At 43.6% G+C, this 23,051-nt stretch overlaps 1 protein-coding gene across 6 annotated transcripts in view; it reads right to left on the reverse strand.

Moving 5' to 3' along the window:
• Positions 1–22,319, reverse strand: part of LOC310723994 (nectin-2) — a 65,222-nt gene extending 42,903 nt beyond the window's left edge. For 2 of the 6 annotated variants that reach the window (XM_083537654.1, XM_083537655.1), the window contains exons 1-5: positions 21,788–22,027; positions 1,929–2,038; positions 1,437–1,689; positions 552–845; positions 136–253 (exon numbers count right to left, since the gene is read on the reverse strand). In XM_083537654.1, the coding sequence (XP_083393780.1) occupies positions 136–253; positions 552–845; positions 1,437–1,689; positions 1,929–2,038; positions 21,788–21,857 (845 nt within the window). In that variant the 5' untranslated portion in view covers positions 21,858–22,027. The other 4 variants (XM_083537656.1, XM_083537653.1, XM_083537652.1 and 1 more) reach the window with 4 other exon arrangements.
• Positions 22,320–23,051: the final 732 nt, after the last annotated feature.

A 23,051-nucleotide genomic window follows, 5' to 3' on the forward strand; every position in this document is an offset into this window, starting at 1 on the left:
TTTTTTACCTTAGTAATTCACTGAACCCATTGCCAGCGTGTAAATGGTGCGGCTCTCAAAATGCCCAAAAAATTAAAAATAGACCACTGAACATTATTCAATATCACAATGTTTAGAAAAGCATGATTTGCTCACATTTTCCAGTTGACGGTGGGAGGAACGGGGTTCCCCTGATACTGGCAGGTCAGCACCACATTTGTCCGGCCTATATACCAGTTACTATCATATCCTACTATCTGCACCTGAGGAGGATCTGCAAGAGAGAGACAGAGAGAGAGAGAGAGAGAGAGAGAGAGAGAGAGAGAGAGAGAGAGAGAGAGAGAGAGAGAAAACATGTTTACTTGGTGCCTTTTCGAAGCTGCACAAAGGTTTTGTGTTTGAACTAGAATTACACAAGCAAACTTGCAAATAGAAACTCGCACTACAGGTTTCGAAAACTGAATTGACGGGCGACCGTTCACCATTCACTCAAGTGTCTATGCAGGAAAATTCCAGGCAGCAAGCTGGAACTAATTAGTCTCATGAGACTTTCGTTCTACAAAATGACGTACATTGGACATCCAGTTTCACGGGGAAGATCTCGGATTTGGGCAGTGTGCGATGCGTCACAGTGCAGCTGATCTCCCTGCCGTTATCGGCCGGCGTGGGCGCCAGGTAGTAATCGCTCTGCACCGTCACAGTGTTGTCCGAGTTGGCGGTGAGGACCGGTTGGGACAGGTTAGCGCTCGGAGGTGACCAGGAGATGTTCGCCGCTGGGCGTCCGTTTACAGACTGGCAGCTCGCTACGGCCACCGGAGAGGTGCCGGCTTGCACGGTGATGCTGGTCGCCAAGTTCACAGGTTTGGCTGGAAGAAAGCGCGAAAAAACAAAATAAATAAGTAAAGAAGTTTTGACCTTCATTTCACAGAACACTCTGACAGAGGAGAGAAAGGAAGGAGAGGAAGCAAGGAAGAGAGGAGGAAGGGAGAGAAGTAAACGCGGAGGATCGGGTCGCTTCTTGCACAGTGCTCGCATTGTACGCACGTTCCTCTCGGAGAAAGACATCAAAGGGGAAGAGAGGAGAAAAGCGACGGAGACGAGGAAAGACAGGAGAGCGGCTGCCTCTCGGCATGATAAGCAGGCGGATCAATAGCGCAAAGAACGAGAGAGAGAACGAGAAAGACTGGTCAAGGTTACTGCCATGCTTCACACATTAACAGCGGTTCGATTGATCTGACAATATCATGCAGAAATCCAGGAACAGCCTACAGCACAGAGAGGACGCGACTCAAATATCTCATAAACCACACACACACACACACACACACACACACACACACACACACACACACACACACACACACACACACACACACACACACACACACACACACACACACACACACACACACACACACACACACACACACACACACACACACACACACTGAGCTCACCTAGTATGACGAGCGTGGTGACTCCCTTTTCGTTTCCGGTGGGGTATGCAGCATACTCACAGATGTACTTTCCCTCATCGGTCGGTTCGATGTCTGTGATCTGAATGGTCGGGTTTGCCAGAGAGGGGGGGTCCATCGCGAAACTGACACGCCCCTGCACTGGCGACGGCACGGGGTAATTGACCCCAAAACCCGGATGAAATACTGCGATGTTGGTCCGAGCGCCACTGCTCTTTTCTAGTATCCAAGACACCTAACAGCGAAACGGGGAAGACGACTGAGGTTAAAATAACCTAATAAATAAATGACTGCAGACATAAAAAGGCATCTCACACACACACACATTACAGGAGAAAGGCATGATCCCAAATCAACAACTTCCTTCACAAGTGTGTGTGTGTGTGTGTGTGTGTGTGTGTGTGTGTGTGTGTGAGTGAGTGAGAGAGACAGAGCACAAGCATCTGGCCAGTAGAAGATAAGTTGGCCTCTGACCTGTGTGAGTTGGGTCTGGCCTGGATCAGGAAACTGACAGCGCAGGACCACCGTCTCTCCCGGATACGACACCACTTCGGGCTCCACCTTTACCTTCTGAGCCGAAGAGCCTGCAGAGACAGAGGAAGGAAGAAGAAGGGCCTGAGAATGGCAATTGCTGTTTTTTTTTCCACCCACATTTTACATACGAGTGCCTGCAGATGTAAAATATATGACCGACAATCACTGCAATGGAAAACCTTTTCTGATCTAAATTATTTACCATCCTACAACACACTGAGGGGAAACATACTGCAAGTCGTTAGTGTGCGTGTTAGTGTCCGTGCGCACGTGTGTGTGTGTGTGTGTGTGTGTGTGTGTGTGTGTGTGTGTGTGTGTGTGTGTGTGTATGGCAAATGGGGAGCAATAAAACAATAAATCCCATAAAAGCAAACATCTGTTTTCCAAGAAACCCCTCTCTGTGTTGAGCGCTTCGAATAAACTTAATGCCGCTCCACTCTGTAGGTGTGGACGTGTCTGGGTCTAAGAGAGAGAGAGAAAGAGAAAGACGGAGACGGAGAATCCAACCCGGTCCTGCTACATCGATTAATTCAACTTTGAGTCCGATTTCTTTACTTCTCTTTGCCACTTCAGCCTAAGTAGCCAGGGGAAAACCCGAAGGGACATTTTCAGTGAAGGGGCACTTTTTTTAATTCCTCTTTCTAATTCGAAACAAACTTTCAGCGGCAGGTTTTTTCAGCAGGGTCACGAAGGTTCAGTTTTCAAAGACAAAAAGGAGCTGTGAATCGCACGCCCACCAGAGACAACATTAAATAAATAAAAACACACTACGATACTCCTAGCCATTGTTATGATATACAATACACACCACAACATGCACTGAAAACTCGAGACGAAATAGTCTTGAAAAATACAATTCCGACCATTTACGATAGGTGTTTCGCAAGTACTATACACTATATGGACAAAAGTATTGGGACACCTGACCTTTCCAGCTATATGTGGTTGTTCCACAAACACAACTTTATAGGATGTCTCTTGATACGGTATGGCATTTTCCCTTCGCTTAAACAAAGCCAGCTCTATATACATGTAGTTGACATGGGTTGGAGTGGAGAATCTTGACTTGTCTACTGTAGAGCTCTGACATCAACCCTATTAAACACCTTTGAGCTGGTCTCCTCACCTACATCAGTACCGGCCTTTACTAACACTCATCGCTGAATGAGCACAAATCTCCTCACTCCAAAGTCTAGTGGAGGGGTTGGTATGGTGGGGATGGTGGATTAGGAAGCAAAACTGGTGATTGGCAGATGATTAGAAATAGGCATGAAAGGAATAACAAATAAATAAATTGTAATCAGCACCAAATATGTAAGTGGTGGAGCAAGAGGACATAAAACACGTCCTGACTTCAGTGGTCAGTGTAATTATTCTTCTGTCGGCTTTTACTCTGTATGAAATTCATTTCCGTTGAAATCAGCATGAAGTCCTTCTATAAGGCATCGGGTCAAGCTTGATTTAATGTGTCGACGCCTTGAACGGTACGCTAAAGTGATCGTTGCGAGGTCTTCGGTGCGGCGCTTAAACACATTCGCTGCTAACGATCGGGCAGGAATTGAGCGTGGGAGAGAAATACGTAAGTGAAGGGAGACAGAAAGCGAGAAACAGAGCAGAAGCAGTGTGTCATTGCTGTTCCATTTTACAGTGCTGTTATGCCTGCATGGACGTACACACACACACACACACACACACACGCGCACACACGCGCACACACGCGCACACACGCGCAAACACGCGCAAACACACACGCACACGCAGGGCATGGCTGTGATGTAAATCCCGCAAACACCTTCCTGTCCTTTTCCGAGGCCTGTCACCAATCATCATGTCTCTCTCAGTCTCCTGGACGTACACACACACACACACACACACCCTGTACGAACAGTTTAATAAAAGCCTAGGCTGAGTGACATTTAAATTCCTCCCTCATCCTTTCATCCCTGGGGAGCTGGGAGGAAGAAAAAAAATAAGCCGAACAGAGGCAATGAGTCGAGTGTTCATGTGCGTGTGTGCATGGCGTCTGTTGCAGTGTGCCCTTCGATTTGACTCTGTACTAGCTTGTTGAGGAAAAAAAGCAGCGTAATAGGAGTCGCAGACACACACGCTAAACTGCAGAGTGCAGCGAGATGTGACGGGAACGGCGACAGCAGAAGGCGGGATGGTGAGATGAACAGCTGGAGGGCTCTGTATAGAAGAGACGTGCGTCCGTGTGTCTGCATCCGATGCGAGTACGTGTGAAATTGCGTTCGAAACACCTCACGTCTCTGTGAGATGTGTGCGTCTATGTGGTACATGGGCGTGTGTGTGGGTGTGTGGGTGTGGGGTTAGATTTATTCCTGTTCTTACTGCACTGCTTTTAACTTTCTCTCTCTCTCTCTCACACACACACACACACACACACACAGAGGTATGATGGGAAAATAACTGGAATGGTTCAAGTTGTAGATTGCATGAGAATGTGAATTTAACTTAACGCACTAAATAAAGCGATATAATACTGCAACCAGGCCTCAGTGTGTGTGTATGTGTGTGTGATTTTAGGGAAAAACCTGTAATCTGAACCCTGATCTTATCAAATGCTTAATCATATCGAGGCGAGAGCCAGACACACACACACACACACACACACACACACACACACACACACACACACACACACACACAGCAGAATGAGTAACTGTTCTACAAGCAGAACACATGCCAGAGAAAAACTACATCTATATCTAATATATATATCTATATCTATATCTATCTATCTATCTATCTATCTATCTATCTATCTATATATCTATATATATCTTTCTATCTATCTATATATCTATCTATATCTATCTATCTATCTATCTATCTATCTATCTATCTATCTATCTATCTATCTATATATATATATATATATATATATATATATATATATATATATATATATATATATAATTTATTTATTTTATTACCCTCACATGACATTTGATTTTTCTCTGTGCATGCTAAATTATTCATCCTGCCCCTGGGGAGAAAAGGATGTAGATTGCGAAAGCAACCGAGCATGGGATCCATCAAAAAAAAAAATAAAAAAGAAGGGAAAAAAGTCAGGAAAAAAGCACCACCATGTTTTCTGCTGTGTTTCTATAGATAGTAATCGATTTTCTTCGCAGCTCTCACCTCCGCCATGCTGTTGACGAAAAGCTGTCAAGTGCACAGGCAGCCGGGTGTGCAACATGAGGAGGCTTTTTACCATTTTCTTTTTTAAGTTCCAGACTCATGATTGACAGAAAGGTGGTTGTTTTTAAAGTGAGGGACACTGATAGAACTAAACTGTCCGGAATGGGAGGGCCGGCGTTTCCTCCTAAAATAACAAATTTTTATAACTTGTATAAATTTTTTTATCAAATTTGTTAGTGAAAACATGAAATGTTATTCCCAACGTTCCTAAACATTCGGTCCCGCTCTGAATTCCCGCAAATTTTAAGATAATCTGCAACTTGCTGTTAGTTAGGTTCCAAATGAGAACCAGCAAATTTTCCGAACTGTGAATGATCGGTAGTTGACACCAAGAACCCAAGTGTTCCTAGTGCAGGTAGTCCCCAAATACGTTGGAGATGTGTTCCAAAGACATCTTCATAACTTGAAAAAAAAGACATGGCCTAGCCTACCCATGGTGATCAGTATCGGATAAAATAACGTATTATTACCGTATTTGTTAATAGCTTACAGTAGATCATTTAGCAAAATTGAGCGATTGACACTAATCGCATGTCAAATGCCTTCTGCGATTTGCGCTGAATCATCGCAACATGGTCAAGATAGGGGACCTTTGAACTGGATTTTCATCTTCGGGAAGACGAGGTCTTCAGGAGCCAGATCTGGCGAGCAGGGTGGGTGCGGGAGTGAGACCATGTGGATTGTTCTCCGATGAGCATCGTGCGCAAGTTTCGACAATTTTCTCTCTTAATCTTCCAGGGATGTTCTTCCGCTCCTGAACCGCGTGTGCCACTCGAAACACCTCAGAGTCTCTTACACGTTTGCTCTTTGCTCTAACTTTGTGTCCATGCACATGTTCAGAATAGCAGCATTAAACTCAAAACTTTTTTGATAGCACCTTGTATGTTACTTGCTGCTTAGAGCAGTGAAAGTGATCAGTATGGCGAAGACTTCTAGGACACCGTTCCCGCATCCGAGTAGATTATAATGCAACTGATTCCAAATTCAAATTCCAAAATGTGATTTCTAGCCAGGGGCTTCACCTGACCCAATTTACTGTGTGCTAAACACGCTAGTTAGGGTAACGGATTAAATGCTGATAAACTCGAGCCATAAGATCCAAGGAAGTAACGCTCATTAGCTGGTGAGGTCATTTGGATGTGGACAGAGTGTAAAGTAGGTGTGTATGGAAGGTACTGGTGACCAGGCTAGAGAATTTGTTCTCCCCTAATGTAAATCTAACTGCCAGGGCTAGCAGGTTCAAACGTGCCTGGTTAACATTAAGTTGGTGGAGAAACGGAAAAAGAAGACTTGTGCTACGAATCAACACGCACTCAAACTGAAAGGAAGTGAGTAAAAAGCTTGATGTAAATATAAATGTGGTATTGCAGGGTTTTCCCTACCATGTGGCTTGATCTCAAACAGAAAGATCTGCCCGCCAAAAGAAACAAGCTTCCAATCAACAATTGGTGTTTGGAAGAACGTTGATGTGAATGGAGTGCGACGGATGATCATGGCCAAGCTGCTCAAACAGCTGACGATATTTCCATCAATTCGGTATGCTTGTTATTACAAAGTGGACTCGGATATCCAAGTTGCAAGCCGCCGATAAAGTAAGCCTCGACAGTGAAATAAAGTATAAACATTTTTGTTGGGGTAATTGTAGATATTAACAATAGTAAAAAAAAAAAAAAACATTTAAAAGAAATATACTTTAAATTACTATTCAACTAAAACTACTAACCTGGCCAACCTACTGCTGAGGTGACGTATGTGCATTTTGAACACCCCATTCCACATTTAGTCCTTGTTTGCTATTATAAAGACCTCCGCTCTTCTGGGAAGATGTTCTAGACTTTGGAGCGTGTTTGTGGAGCTCATTCAGTGACAAGTTCTTTAGTAAAGTCAGGTACTGATGTAGGCAAAGTGAGGAGTGGCCTGGGTGCCATTCTAATTCATCCCAATAGGGTTTGAGGTCATGGACAGAGACATTGTCATGCTGGGTTTCGGTTTTGGGCCTTCTTATTCAAATGAAGGGTAAATTTCATGCTTCTGCTGTTGGTGGCAGCAGTGTGGGTAAGTCCCTCACTCTAATGTCAGTTGCGCCATACCATTAACTGTTCTGGATTTGAGTCATACAAAAAAAAACACCTTTTTTCAAGCAACTCGATTTCCCTCACAATCACGGCTTGTTATTTTTCAGTGTAAATAGGTTACGCATGTGGAACACTTAACTGTGGTTGAAAAGTGTTTTTTTCTGTATGTGCTTCAGGTCCTAGCACAACACGGACACGCCTGTGTTCGAGTGTTACAGTGCTTACAGAATGATTAGAATAAACGTGCAATACTGGGGACGCTTGCAAATTCGCCCCGGCAGGTGAGACATGAAGCAACTCACCGTGAATTTGGGAGAGGGTGAAAGAGTCGAGATCATGGTGAAATCCTGATCTGACAAGACCGGTAATATTAGTACATACTAACATTATGTAAGAAATGCCGACTTAATCGTTGTCTGGAGAGTTTATTGTCTTTAAATATGTAGCTTTAATGTCTAGTATTTTTTTTCAGAAATATCCTCAGTCAAGTAAACAGACAAAAAAAATTTAAAAAACTGCATTCCATATTTGTGGCACAGAGGACAGAGATCAAAATCTCGCGGCATTCTTTTGTGAACTGGCTGACAAAAGGCATTGTTTATCATCCCACCACTGACGGTTTTGGAGTGCCTTACATTTGTTCTGCCTCTTCGCCAGTAGGCAAGGGTCATGTCAGGAATCTTATCGATACCACTACAGATTTCAGTCCTACAGTTCAACTATCAACCTTGTCCGATGTTTTTGTTTATCTAGCAAACCTACCAAAGCGACAACACATCAACTGTTTAGTGAGCGCAATGGCGTACCCTCGTTGCGTGGATGATACTGTTACAAGTCATGATTTTCGTCGCGCCACAGACGGATTTTGGCATCTATTTCTCGACCAAATTCGACCGCGCCTGCAGACTTTTTTGTTCCGTCCGTGAAGATTGTATGAACACCTTTGAAGTTATATAATAAGCAGGGCGTGTAAACTTATACTGAAACGGTGTGATGGCTACCAGCACCCAGGGTTTTGCCTTTAAAGAAGAGCTCCAATTTCCGGAACCTTCCCGATTTCAGTCGTTCACATGGTTTTCTTAAAACGCTGAGGTGATTTGTATTTTTTTCCGAATGCGAAAGCCTGAGGAAACGCGAGTCGTGCGGCGCGGATTTATTATGACAAGCCGAGTTAATGTCAGAACATGTTGTCGCTGGCAAAAACGAGAGTAATGTGGACTAACAAAATCTTGATTGATTTTTTTTGGAAGCGTCCTTGCTTCTGATCAATCTCGAGTCGCCTTCTCACAGTTGCGAACGAGAAATACAGCTGTGGGCGAAATACAGTGAGAAGAAATCCTGAGAGCGACACTTGAATGCTATTGGGAAGAAAGGAAAAAAGAAAAAAAAAAAAACTATTCTTTCTTACTGCTTTCTTCCTGCCCCCCCTTCCTGTCTATCATATATACCCAGTGTAAGAAGATCCTCCTCCACAGGTGTGGTATAGAATGGAATAGGTCTTCGTGTTGCCCAGAGCTTCATCACAGCATAAAGCCAAGGCTCAAAGGACCTTTCCCCACACTTTACACGATGCCCTCCAGTCTTTTACCACCCACATGATGGTCTCCATGGATACCTCCATGGATGGCAGGCATGTGGTAAATAGAAGTAGCTCCTTCAGATGAGGCACTATGGCAGGAGCATTAAGTTATCTTAAAGCTCATCTATCCACCTGTTAACACAGGTGCACTGTTTAATAAGGTGAAAAGTCTGGAGAATATAAAATGATGAAAAGATATCAATTGACTACCAGTTGCTCTTATTTCTTACATCACCTGTAAACACCAGCAACCCAGTGCGATGGAAGGACATTTTTTTTACCCATGCTAAAACACCCCCAGTTTAAAAGATGATGTAGTATACTTCAGATCATAAACCATTCCTTGCCTTCTCCACACTCTTCTTTTTCTATAACCTTGGTCTTATCTTTCTAAAGAAAGGTATTTCTATCTATATTTTTTTAAGTAGTCTAATCTGGCCTCTCTGCTCATGAGTGTGACCAGTGGTTTGCATTTTAAAAGAAAAAAAAAAAATGTAAAGGTGTGCCTTGATTGTAGCCTTTGATAAGAAAAAGGCCCACCTCTTCCAGAATGTTCTTGATGTTATAAAGATGGGTTTCTTCTGCGAGGAATGAACTGGGCAATCATTTGCATTTTTATATTAGATGCCCCCATCCAAAGCAACTTTCAGTTATACAACTGAGCGGTTGAAAGTTACGGGCCTTGCTCGAGGGCCCAGGCAGATTGATAGACCAAAATCTTAACAAATGATCTACCACTTGCTTACGATCCACATTAGTTGATTTGGCCAGTCTAATCATTAGAATTGTTCATTTGGCCAGTCTGATATGTTGAGGTTTTTTTTTTTTTTTCCAGCTGTTGACGGCCTCCTTTACTTGCATTGAAACTGAATTCCCACATACAGCTTCCAAATGCAAAGTCAACATTTGGCAGCAAGTCCAGACCTTTCATGTATTTTGCCATCATTTGCTTAATCAGCAATATAAGTTATATAGAAATAATAATTTAGGAATAATAGCTGTTTATATTATATATATATATTGCCTAAACTTTTTTTTCCAGACAATGTTTTTGCTAAACCCGTTATATTAAAGCCGATAGACGACACTTCAAATCCATTTTGTTGATGTGCAGAGGCTGATGACTATTAGTCAGTGTCATTGTCCAAATATGAACGTGGTTGTACATGCTTCAGATCGAGCAACATTATAGAGTGATTACACAGTGCACTGCTTTTGGAGGAGGAAAATCTACATCACTCATCACACTTAGCTGGCTGGCCTGTTGAGAACAAAAGACAAACGTAGAGAGGTTATTTTTTCCCCCCTCAAAATGTCATGTGGTAACATTTAGACCCTTACGCCAGAGTTTCTCAATCTTTGTGCAGACAAAACGTAAAATAAAGTCCAAGGACCCCCTCGGGACGCATTTATCACGGAGCCATGGGGTTTTTACGACTAGAGTTCTTCGGAACGGACGCGTTATATCTACGCAAATGTTAATGTTTTTAAATGACTGGTGGTTGCACGCTGCAACAAAACAATTTCACGTTTGCTTTGCGTCACGCAACCTGCATGGAGAACAATTTAAAAAGAAACCTCAGAGAGGATCTCCTCGTGTGAGTTTGATATTTTTTAAATGCCGTCCCCCTTTTGAGGATTACGTTCATTAATCTTGTCTCAAATGGACTGGATTATGAAAACAGATGGCTCTGTTCATGCACGATCTCTCGAGTTGTAAATGTAATTGGGGTGTATGGTGTTAAACTAATGGACTTGAGATATACAATAGACGTTCGAGAGGGTTTCCATAATCAGGCTTTAATTAGTTACTGTTTTAAGTACTTTGATTATTAAACTGGCTGCTAAATGGAGTGTATCGACTTTATTAATGCTTACTAACATGTTTTCTTGAAGAAAAAAAAAAAGGAAATGAAATGAACGCTGCCATTTTAGATTTGTGTTCAGTAAGCGCTTTATTCTAGCGAGGGCCATGGAGGACCCTGGGATTATCCTGGGAACACCTGGTGTGTAGTAGGAATGGTCTATGGATTGCTGATCCATCACAAAGCAGCACACACACACACACACACACACACACACACACACACACACACACACACACACACACACACACACACACACACACACACACACACACACACACAGTCACAACCAGGGGCACTGTAGCATCCTATACATCTATTCACACTAGCATGTTGCTGGGAAGTGTTCTGAGATCTGGAGGAAACGGATGTAGAGAACGCAAATGGAATCATAAATGTATGTAATATGTTTGTACTACTTTCTTTCGGCTTCTCCCGTTAGGGGTCGCCACAGCGGATCCTCCGCACGTTTGATTTGGCACGTTTTACGCTGGATGCCCTTCCTAACGCAACCCTCCCCAATTTATCCGGGCTTGGGACCGGCACTGAGAGTGGCTGGGGATGGTTCCCTGACCGGGGATCGAACCCGGGTCGCAGCGGTGAGAGCGCTGCATCTTAACCACTAGACCACCAGGGGGTAATATGTTTGTAATTTACATAAATACTCACTAAGATTTAAATTTCCTTGACATTATTTTGTGTGCAGGATTCAAGAAATGATGCGTGTTATGTTACGGATGACCGCACAGTGCATGTAGGGGGCGTGGCCTCAGTCAAATCTGGAGATTATCCTGCAAGATTTTTTTTATTCCACCACATTTAAGCTCCCCGTTATAGGCTAACTTGCCGTTTTGTAAATGAACAGTTTATTCCCATTAATACCATTTAATTCCCATGGAAAATTTCCAGTCTTCTGCCGTTCTCCAAGGCCTCGCAAGGAGAAAGCATGGAGAAAAGCCAGGTTGAGGCGTGAGCGCTCGCACAGGATCTCGCACGTTAATTAAAACCAGTGCTTTGTAATAAGAGTTAGAAGGGAGACGGAGCAAAATAGGCGTCGGATCGGATCTGTGCGTACGGAAAGCAGAACATCTCCGAGCTTCTCTGCAGTCAAATAACCATGCTCGTCCAACGCCAATGAGCTCCATCTGCTAGTAAAGGCAAACACACATGCACACAGATACCTCTGAACACACACACACGGAGCATTAAGCTGTTAAATGAGCCGGCTTGCAGCGTCTCCATCAGAGGATGTGTATGAGATTAAGCGGAAGCTTCTGGTATTAAGCGTTGATGATGATTAGGAGCGGATCATCCAGGATTTCCATCACACATGCACTCCCGTAACGTCAGAGAAAAGCTAATTACACACTCGCACACACGCGTGCGTGCACGCGCACACGCACAGGGAGACGGCGGGAGGTGGAGCAAGCCAGCAGCAGCAGGCAGAGATGAGACTGATTTCAAACAGGTCTGAGGATGATCATGTGAAAGATCAGATACTGCTTCGCCCTGTACCATCAGCCCCATACTGGCATCTCTCGTTCTTACACACACACACACACACACACACACACACACACACACACACACACACACACACACACACACACACACACACACACACACACACACACACACACACACACACACACACACACACACACACACACACACACACACACTCTCTCTCTCTCTCTCTCCAAATACCAAAGTAAAACTCTGCTATTGTAATGGTGGAAGGGAGGAACTGAAATAAAGGAAAGGAAGGAAATGATAGCGACTGTGAGAAATGCAACAGCTGCTCCACATCACATGCAAAGAGTCATAAGATACTCCCAGAGAGACAATCTGATTGTGTGTGTGTGTGTGTGTGTGTGTGTGTGTGTGTGTGTGTGTGTGTACAACAGGGAAAATGGAGCTCGGAGTAGGAAGGAGAGGTACAATAGAAAAAATCTGAAGTGTTTAGAATGTGAACACACACACACACACACACACAGGGCCATGTGTTTAGAAACACACTGCTATTACAGGACGTACTTTTTGTGGGAACGCACAGAAAAAAAGGTGAGAGGTCACTAGAGTAAGGGGTACGCCATGTTCCCATGGTGACCAAAGATTTACTCCTGGGGCACCCCTCGGAGATCTCTCCAGGACACACACACACCCAAATGAGTATACGAGGGGGAAATCTACATGTTGCCTTTACCCCAGGCTGTCCGTCTGTCCCTCACTCAGACCTTTATCAGCTTTTGTACTGATTGATCTCTCGCACACGCTGACAGCCGAAGCAAAACATTTACTGCAGCACAAGCAGCCATTGTCCTGCTCAGTCTCTGCTCTTCCTGCTAATCCACACACACACACACACAGACACAATAGTGTAGTGCATTTAACCTCTCTGTCTTCTTGAGTTTGCCCATTGTTGCCTGTTTTCCACCCAAATTCTTTTTCCTTTCCAATCTACACTTTTCTCTTCTCATCTGGCTGCATCTCGCTCCGCTTATTCTTGCATTCTCTCTCCACCCATCAATCCATCTTTCTCTCTCTCTTTTCAGAACTACCTCTCTCCCCATCTCCCTCAAACTTACTCTGCCTTTCCATCTTCATCCAACCACACCACCACCATGTCTTTCTCTCTCTGACCATCTTCAACACCACCTCTCTCTCTCTCTCTCTCCAACTTAGTCTGCCTTTCCATCTTCATCCATCCACACCACCACCATGTCTCTCTCTTCAACTTCATCTGCCTTTCCGTCTTCATCTATCCATACCACCACCACATCTTTTTCTCTCTGTCCATCTTCAACACCACCTCACTCCCTCTTCAATTTAGTGTACCTTCTTCAATTCATCCACACCACGCCTTTCGTTCTCTCTCTTGCTCTTTCTCTCTCTCCAACTTAGTCTGCCTATCGGTCTTTGTCCATTCACACCACTAACACGTCTCTCTCCCTCTCTCGCTGTCTCTGTCCATCTTCAACATCAACGCTTGCTCACACTCTCTGCGTCTGCCTTTTTTCCGTTTATCAGCACCACATCGGTCTCTCTCTCTCTCTCTCTCTCTCTCTCTCTCTCTCACTCTCTCTCTCTGCAGGAGGTGACCGACACCTAATTGAGAAGTCTGTGTGTGTTTTCCTATCAGCCTTTCCAGCTAAGATTTGATAAGGTGCACAAACTTTAACTAACTAACTAACTAACTAACACACACACACACACACACACATCCATCTCTCAGCGTTGGAACCTTGTAAGAGGCAAAACTTTAACAAAGATATTCAGTGTTGATCTACTGAGCAGATACATGCTGCTATGTCATTAGACACAGGATGCCCCCTAACTTTTTTTTTTTTTTTTGCACACTTAGCTCTTAGATCTGTGAAGTGGTGCCTGGACAGCAAAAAGAAAAGAAAAAAGTTCCCTGAGTAACACATAGATGTGTAATTACACAGATGCTTTAGAGAAAGCATGGCCACTTGTCAAAATTAACCGAACAAGCACCAGGAAAGTACCAAATTCTCCAGTAGCGAAAGACTTGGTGGCATTTGTGAATGATTGTGTAACTGTGGCGAACGTGCGAGAAATGAGTGCGGGACTGATATTGCGCAAGCGCTCGCGGCTCAGAGAGCGTGACATTAAAAATAAATCCAAAAAGCACATGGCCATACGACGATATAACTGACTTCCCGATCAATTTGTGTCATGCTGAGAGATCGTGGACTCTCCTTTACGTGATATTAAAAGTGTATGCAATTTTTCGTCATACTTCCGTTACCCGATTTCCTGACGAGATGATTTGATTGGGGGCAAAAAATAATAAATAAATACATTAATTAATTAATTAATTAAAAGCCTCCTGGCAGAAAAGACGCACTACAATAAGCTTCTCTGCTTCCTCCCTTGAGTTAAAACGATGTTGGTCTTTAGCCAGCTGTTGCAGCTAGAATGTCTCTATCGCGCACTCATCCCCTCCCCTTTTCTTTCGTGAAAAATGTTTGCATCACCTTCTCAATGCTGCCTCACTCTCGCACCTCTCACGGCTCCCACTGCACCCATTGATTCCTCTATCCATCCCTCCCTCCGCCCGTGTCTTTCTGTAAATAAATAAACTCGGGATCGAGAGGGGAGGCCGGGAAAGCAAAAGTAGGACAGTGCAACCTGGGACTCACCCCGGTCCCTTCCCCCATGGAGAGAGAGAGAGAGAGAGAGAGAGAGAGAGAGAGAGAGAGAGAGAGAGAGAGAGAGAGAGAGAGAGAGAGAGAGAACCGGATGACGTCTGGTTAACAGGCTGCGATCCAGGTGAGATAGGAAAATTAGAGGATTTATTTTTTTAAAGCTACAGAGAAGAAGGGAGGAGGGGAAAGACAGAGCAAGGAGAAGTGCAAAGAGAAGCTGCCTATTAATAATCTACAGCGGATGAACCTTTACAGTGTCGCTGCAAGAAAAAAAAATTTGTGGGTAGAGGAAAAAAAGGGATCTGTCAAGTTGTCTAACTTCCCTAATTACTTTGAGTGTTGATTTTTTATTTTTTTTTCTCCTCTTCTGTTCCTCCGAGTTTCTCAGTCCTCTATTCTGACACTCGCTTCAAGGACTGCTATGAACATGAATTATGATCTCTCTCTCTCTCACACACACACACACACACACACACACACACACACAAAAGCAGCTCAATGTCCAAAAGGTAACCAATGCCATCCGTCCTCGGCCAGACAGCGTGATTTAGGAAGTGTTGAATTTAAGAGGAGACTTGTCTGACTTGTGTAAGAAGACAACGGGTGCCAGGACGGGAACATTTTTCGGAACAATGTCCCAAATTGCGTCTGGACGCACTGGCTGTAACTTTAGTGTGGTAGTGTTTCGATCCTACACCTTTTATCTGTTTAAGAAACCCCCCCCACATTTTATTATTTTTTTCAGGTGGGGCAGTTTCTGGTGAATTCTGCACGTGAATATTGTCATATCAGTGAAGCGTGAGAGAGAGAGAGACACAAACAGAGACAGAGGGGTGGAAGAGAAACAAAGGAATGTTTATTCATCCCTGCCTCCAGTGAAGGAAGCTACAAGTGCTCGCCTCTCATTTATTCTAAATGCCAACCTCTCGAAGAATGAGACACAGAGAGAAGCCCACACAGGTAATTGATACAACACAGAAGCTTTCTTTCTCTCACACACACACACACACACACACAGTGTAACTGATGGAAGTAGGGCAAAGACAATGAGCACTCTGTTTCTGCATGGTCACCGTACCTGTTCGTGGTGCACAATGCATGCATGCATGCACACACACACACACAAGCCCCACTCGCGTGATCAATCTGAAAGCTGAATTTTAATTTGCTCATCTCCCTCGCCCTGTTCACAGTCAGCTCGGCACAACGCCGCTTTATCATCGTTAGTCACGCGGCCTGAAATATTCTTGCTCGTTCCTCTCTCGCTCGCTCTTTCTCTCTTTCTGAGGCGGAAGGTCAGAGCAGATCGAAGGACGTGCGAGCGATTGTTGCGTGTTGCCTCTCGGACTTAACCTGCAACGCTTGCTGGTAAAAGTGCAATAAGCTCAGAGCACAACTACAAAAGGATGGCGAGTGGCATCATTTGTGTTGCTCAGAGAGGAAAATGGTGAGGTAGAAGTGGTGGTGGTGGTGATGGGGGGGGTGATGACAGACAAAATGGTGTCTCATTTGGGAGGAGAATCGGGGAGGGGATGAACGATTGAGACTGAGATAAAGAGGATGGCAAAAAAAAAAAAAAAGAGAGAAGGATGAAGGCGAGAGAGAGAGAGAGAGAGAGAGAGAGAGAGAGAGAGAGAGAGAGAGAGAGAGAGAGAGAGAGAGAGATATACAAAGACATCCGGATCCGTTATGTGGTCTGAATCAGAGAGTGGTACAGTCGGGAAAAGGAGGGATGCAAAGGAAAGCGAAAAAGCGAGTGAAGCAAATCCATTAAGCGGCCGATGGGAATAAATCGGATGAGACATAACCGCGAGAGGAAGCCGGACAAGCCGGAGCACAATATGACAACTCGCTGTAATCAAACCGCACCTCGGCTGAGGTCTTTAACCGGTTCGATTAACGCAGCAAATTCCATCAGGCCTGCTTTGGTTTTCACAACTAGCGCCTCCGTCCGTGAAACCCACCTACCGCTCCGCTCTAATAACGCTGCCTCTGTGCATGGAATGATCTCAAAGGTCATTGCCGTTTTTCCTCCGATAGCACGCTGTGATAGGCATCCTAATGGCATTAGCTGCCTCTCAAGGAGCATGAGCTCAGCTAGCACTCGGCCGAATGCGTCTTACAGAAATCAGCACAGAGCAGGGACCGGATGATGAGGTTCCACTAGATGGAGAAAGAAATTGTGGGGGAAAAAAAGAAGTCAGAGTCAAAACCTCTTCAGAAGACCTCGAGCCGCTGCTTTATTCCAGCTAGCCGCTAGGTTTGACGCTCGGAAAGCGTGTTTGCTCACAAGGGCATCGCTGATCAATACGGATCGATAGAGCCAAGCTGGTCTGTCTCGCAGACACAAGGATGGACACATTAAGGACAATGATTTGGTGGTGGTTGGGGGGGTGCAGGGGGGTGTCTCCTGTACAGTCTATATTAAGATGGTAGGAGGTAGACAGGCGAGTCAAGGTCACCAAAGGAATCATCTTTTCCGTTCTCGAAAGGTTGATTAAAAGTCAGGCGGGAACGTTCCGACGCTCCGATAACACGTTCTTCGGCTATTAGGTCGTTAGGAATCAGCTGTGTGTGTGTGTGAGTAAGGGAAAGAATGTACAGAGTGAGGTGTGATGGGAGGTAATTGGTGTTGAGTCATGACGTTCAAACAGCAATGGAGAATCAATTATACGCTCACAAATAAAACTCGAGTCCAGAAGACGAGTTTCGCTCAAGCCTTTTCACTGCACCGAACAGAACGCTATGGAATGTTAATGAAAGCCGCTTCTGCAAACACCGCATCATCAAGCTGACAAACATACAATATATGGACTACAGCTTGTGGACACCCCATTCCACTTTTAGTCCCAATCGGCTGTTATTACACAGTAACCTCTACTCTTCTGAGATGATGTTTCACGAGATTTTAGGGTGTGTTTGTTGAGATTTGTGCTCATTCAGCCACAAGGTAAAGTTCGATACTGATTATGGAGGAATGGGGTGCAGTCAGCATTCCAATTCATCCCAAAGGTGTTCAATAGGGTTGAAGTCAGAGCTCTACTCAAGACCTTCTTCTCCAACCCAGGTAAACCATAACTTCGTGGGGCATTTTGGGGCAGAACCCCATTTGGCTGGAAAGTCAGGTGTCCCAATACTTTTGTCCATATAGTGTAGGTTCAATCAGGGTATGTATAGATGTTTGATGATGATTTGTCATGTCAAGTAACCTCTGGAATTGAAAATGAAATAAATATATTTCTCTGTGATGTGTATATGATTTCTAATTCATGTCTTGTTAAGCATTAGGTGACCAGCCATCTCTTTTAATCAAATGATCATTTCTCAAAATGAAAGTGAAAGGCACGTGAGCAAACGGCACGCAGAGAGCACACAGTAGAGAAGCCCATCTCTGCCTATAATCCTCACTTCACCCCTCTCTGACACACTCTGCATAGCTGCCCTCACAGGAGAAATGATTAAATTATGAGGGTGATTTAAATGGCCGTGTCGACTTCATGAATCTCCGACGCTGTAAAAGCATCCTGAGAGCCGACATCTGCCCAACAAGGAGTGGAGGAGGAATAAATAAATGGGAAAGGAAGAAAAAAAAAAAAAAAAAAAAAAAGCATGGTTGGGGCTGCAAGTAACGATGAAGTAGAAGAATGATGAGAGAAGCTTTGCCTTTTAGTAATTGCTTCTGAGACCCAGGCTCATTAAGATTTAACAACTTACTGATCTTTTATTTGCATTTAAACAACAAAACAATCGTCACCAATCACTGATCATTAATGTCTCTCATCACCAATGTGTTCCTTATCACCAATGTTCCTCACCATCAATGTGTTCCTTATCACCAATGTTCCTCATCACCAATGTGTTCCTCACCATCAATGTGTTCCTCACCATCAATGTGTTCCTCATCATCAATGTGTTCCTCATCACTAATTACTGATCACCAATGTGTTCCTCATCACTAATGTGTTCCTCATCACCAATTACTACACCAACGCCTTCCTCACTGATCCCCAATGTCCTGAACGCTTAGTTACATTATCAGTATTCCACAAATATATACATGATGTAGCTGACATCTAGCAGCGTTGTGATCATGCACTCTTCGAATGATGTCGAAATCAGTACGGCGAAAAATATAGGAAATTCCATCGGCCGCTTCGCACAAGCTTAATCAGAAGTTAGACTGTATGCTTCTTTTAAAAGGCACACATCAAAGCTGCAGAGTGTATTCCTGTAGGTTTGATAGTTACAAGGCCAGCCAATTGATGAAATTTGCCAAAGCGCAATGCTGCACAAATTAAGGCTCTGACTCTGCCTACACACACACACACACACACACACACACACTATTCACCAGCTCATTTCTCCCTCTCTACACTACATTCCGGTATTTCTATTCAATAAACCTGTTCACTCTTTTCTCCCTCCCTCATTGTCTGACTCAGAATGCAATAAAGCACTGGCCTTAAGTCTGGCTCATGGGTATGATGTGTACGAGACTTTTGGTGGTGGTTTAGAGGGTCAGTCAGAGGCTACCACCAGCATGCGTGTGTGTGTGGGGGGGGGGGGGGGGGCTCAAGGTTTGAATAAACCAATGACAAATCACCTCCGCCAAACAAAAGCAAACTGCACACAAGAATGAGGGGAGGAGTAAAGGCAGGAAAGAGCCGTACACCCAAAGTTACAAATTAGTATTTTGAGCAGTGTGTGTGTGTGTGTATGTGTGTATGTGTGTGTGTAAAAATGTGTTTTGTGCTGATCATTTTTACGTTCAATACGTCATCAAACGCACTTGATTCTAAAAGTTTGATTTACATACAGCTAAACACGGGTCAGTCGGTTTCCCCTTACCCTCTAAGCAGACAAAATCTCACTCCCAACCCCCCACTTCTGCTTGCTCCCAAACCCTCACACACACACACACACACACACACACACACACACACACACACACACACACACACACACACACACACACACACACACAGAGAGCACTTGATGCATTCACGCAGAGCGACATTACTACACCCCCCCCATCCCTTTTCCTGCCCATTGTTTAAAAAACTCTCCACATCTCCATAGTAACTGCTTCAAGCTTTGACTCGTGTTCATGAGCCCCAGTCGTATAGCCTGCAATCTCAGGGCTTGGATCTCAATGATAGAAATGCGGCTCGTGTTCGAATGCGAGCGTCAATTAGAGACGTAAAGCGGTCTTAGTTCGAGGCGATGCAAAAATGGTCCGAGCAGATGCAAACCCAGGAATGAAATCGAGTGCACTGAACTGAGTGTTTGGGAAATATTCGTGTGAAAGGAGCAGTCCAACAAGTCAGTCTACTGGCTTCTCCTTTATTAGCAAATCTGTTCTAGCCAATCACACGCGTGTGTGTAAATCGTTTAGTTGAAGGCGGCTTGTTGAGGTAGGAAAAAGTTTTCACTGCCTCTCAGATGTATTTTGATTTACCCTCCCCAACTCAACTGGTCATGTGACCATGTCGTGTTATAAAGATGACTGGAGAGATATTTCTCTTTCGAAATTTCCAACCAGTCACCAGGCCCAAAATTTCACAGGGAAGACTGTGGAAAAGAATATTTAACGACGAATCGCTCATTCGGCCGAATTCTGGCCCGGTTTAGGCCCTGCTTTTGCTATTTAGTGCTTTATCTTCCTTTGCTTCCTTCATAAATAAAAATCTATTGTTGCATTATTTCAGTCCCAGCTCTGACAACCTTTACACTCTGCACTGCATTTGATGTGGTGTGAAATGTTCTCTGGCAAGGGGGATGGGGATAAAATGCGTTGGCATAGCAAAACTTTTAGCCGTTTGTCGGGTTGATCCATTATTAAATCCCTTCTCTTGGGGCATGGGAGACAAGTCCGGTGTTACACTGATATCCCTCCGTCTAAGCAATCAGCAATCCCCTTTTGGTGCCAGCTACAGGTTCAATCCCAAACAGTGCCTTAATTATTTATTTACTATACACAGTAAATGAATAAACAAAAACAATAATGGCGCAAATATATATATATATATATATATATATATATATATATATATATATATATGGTCACGTGCGTAAATACACCTGTTGGCCTTAATTATCAACCATGCATAATTGAATGCCCATAAAAGGAAACCGGAAGTCTGGTTGCGTAGGCAACAGGTTGCCTTCTGCCCGGTAAAGATATGAGGAAGAGCTGATAGACGGAACATTTTTCCGATAAATTGATCTTACATAACATCAATTCTAACGTGGACATTTTTTTTTAAATAATATTAAAATGCTAACAAATATAAATAAAGCAAATAATATATATATATATATATATATACACATTTTTTAACAGGATTACACCCTGTTGCGTTTCTCTATCCCATAATAATCCCAGCTACACCGCGGAATACAGACACAAGAACCTTTTATTATTATTTAAAAAAATAAACAATAATAAAATATTCAATGACATAGATTGTAAAAATAAATAAAGGCTTTTCTGCTTAGCCCCGAGCACGATTGTAGAAGTTTAGCTCCACCTGAGAACACCTTTAGTGGGAAATACTTTCCCAGGCCACACCTTGTGAACATGGCGCACGTCGAAACTACCTGAAGTATCATGTCCAGAGGTCTAACCCAGACATTTCACCAGGAAATTATAGTTACTTCTAATAATAATAATCATCATAAATCAAAGAACGCCAGGAATGATAGAAAAATACCAGGGTGTTATATTAGATATATTATACAGGAGAGAGGAGAAAAAAAGCCGGGTCTGATATTGAGTCATTGGTTCTTTAGTAAACCGATACTCGATGCTGAAAGTATGGAGAAACTCCAGGACGATGTGAAAGACAGTGTGTTTCTGGAAAAGGGAATGATTAAGGGATCTTACCTCGGCATGTGAGAAGAAGGAGGAGATGAAGGAGGAAATGAATTGAGCAGAAAGCGGAATCCCGCTCCATGGTTTCTGGATCTTGCTTGTTGAATTCAGTCTTCGTGGAGAAGTCTTTATCCTATTCTATTTACCAACACCCCCCACCCCAAAACACGTCTTAATAAATAAACAGATATAGAAATAGTGACAGTGTATCCGATATCAGTAGATGTTGTTGTTCTTTTTTTTGTTGTTGTTTTTAGCAACAAACTTACTGACTTTCTGTTTCAACTGCTCATCCGATACTTTCTCTCGGTGTCTCCCTTCATCCGCTCCTGCCTAATAATATTCTCGAAACGGCACACTGTTTTTTGGTCTTATAATTAAAATCCTTCTCAGACTCTTTTTTCTTCCCTGTTATGAAATAAATAGGTGAAGTGATCTCCACGGCGTCTGTTTCGGCTCTGACCGAAACCTTCAAATTCGCTCTCTCTACTACTGGAGCATGTGTGTCACGTGACCCTCCTCCCTCTCTCTCTCTCTCTCTCCCTCTCTCAGCACATATACGCACACCACGACGTCACTAAAAAGAAAAGAACAATTGAAAGCCATCCAGGCAGGTGGATCAGGAAGTCCCCTAAGTTTTTCTTTCTTTCTTTCTTTCTTTCTTTCTTTCTTTCTTTCTTTCTCTTTCTCTCTCTTTCTAATCTCTCTCTCACACACACACGTTGTCAGCAGAGTATTAAGTGTGTCAGGTTACTTAAAGATGGTCAAAACAGGAGAAATTGCCACATAGTGAACTATAGACTAGTTCATTATCTTTATACATTATTATTATTATTATTATTATTATTATTATTATTATTATTATGATTATTATTATTATTATTATTAACCCAGCCATAAGGGTTACACAAGCCAGTGCACTCTTAGTGCCGGCCCCAAACCCGGGTAAATGGGGAGGGGTGCGTTAGGAAGGGCATCCAGCGTAAAACGTGCCAAATCAAATATGCTGGTCACGATTAAGAATTTCATACCAGATCGGTCGAGGCCCGGGTTAACAACGACCGCTACAGGTATCGTTAGCCGACAGGGTACCGGTGGAAATTGGGCTACTGTTGGCCGAAGGAGGAGAAGGAGAGGAGGAAGACGTCTACAGAGACCGCAAGGAAAGGAGAAGTGTAGGAGAGTGGAGGTTCGAGTTGGTAAGGCCAGGAACATTGCAAACTGCAAACTGATTCTGAAGAAAGAGTACAGTAAAAGTGGAGTTGAGGTAAAGAGA

Source organism: Silurus aristotelis, assembly GCF_946808225.1.
Source record: "Silurus aristotelis genome assembly, chromosome: 1".
In the NCBI taxonomy this organism is placed as follows: Eukaryota; Metazoa; Chordata; class Actinopteri; order Siluriformes; family Siluridae; genus Silurus; species Silurus aristotelis.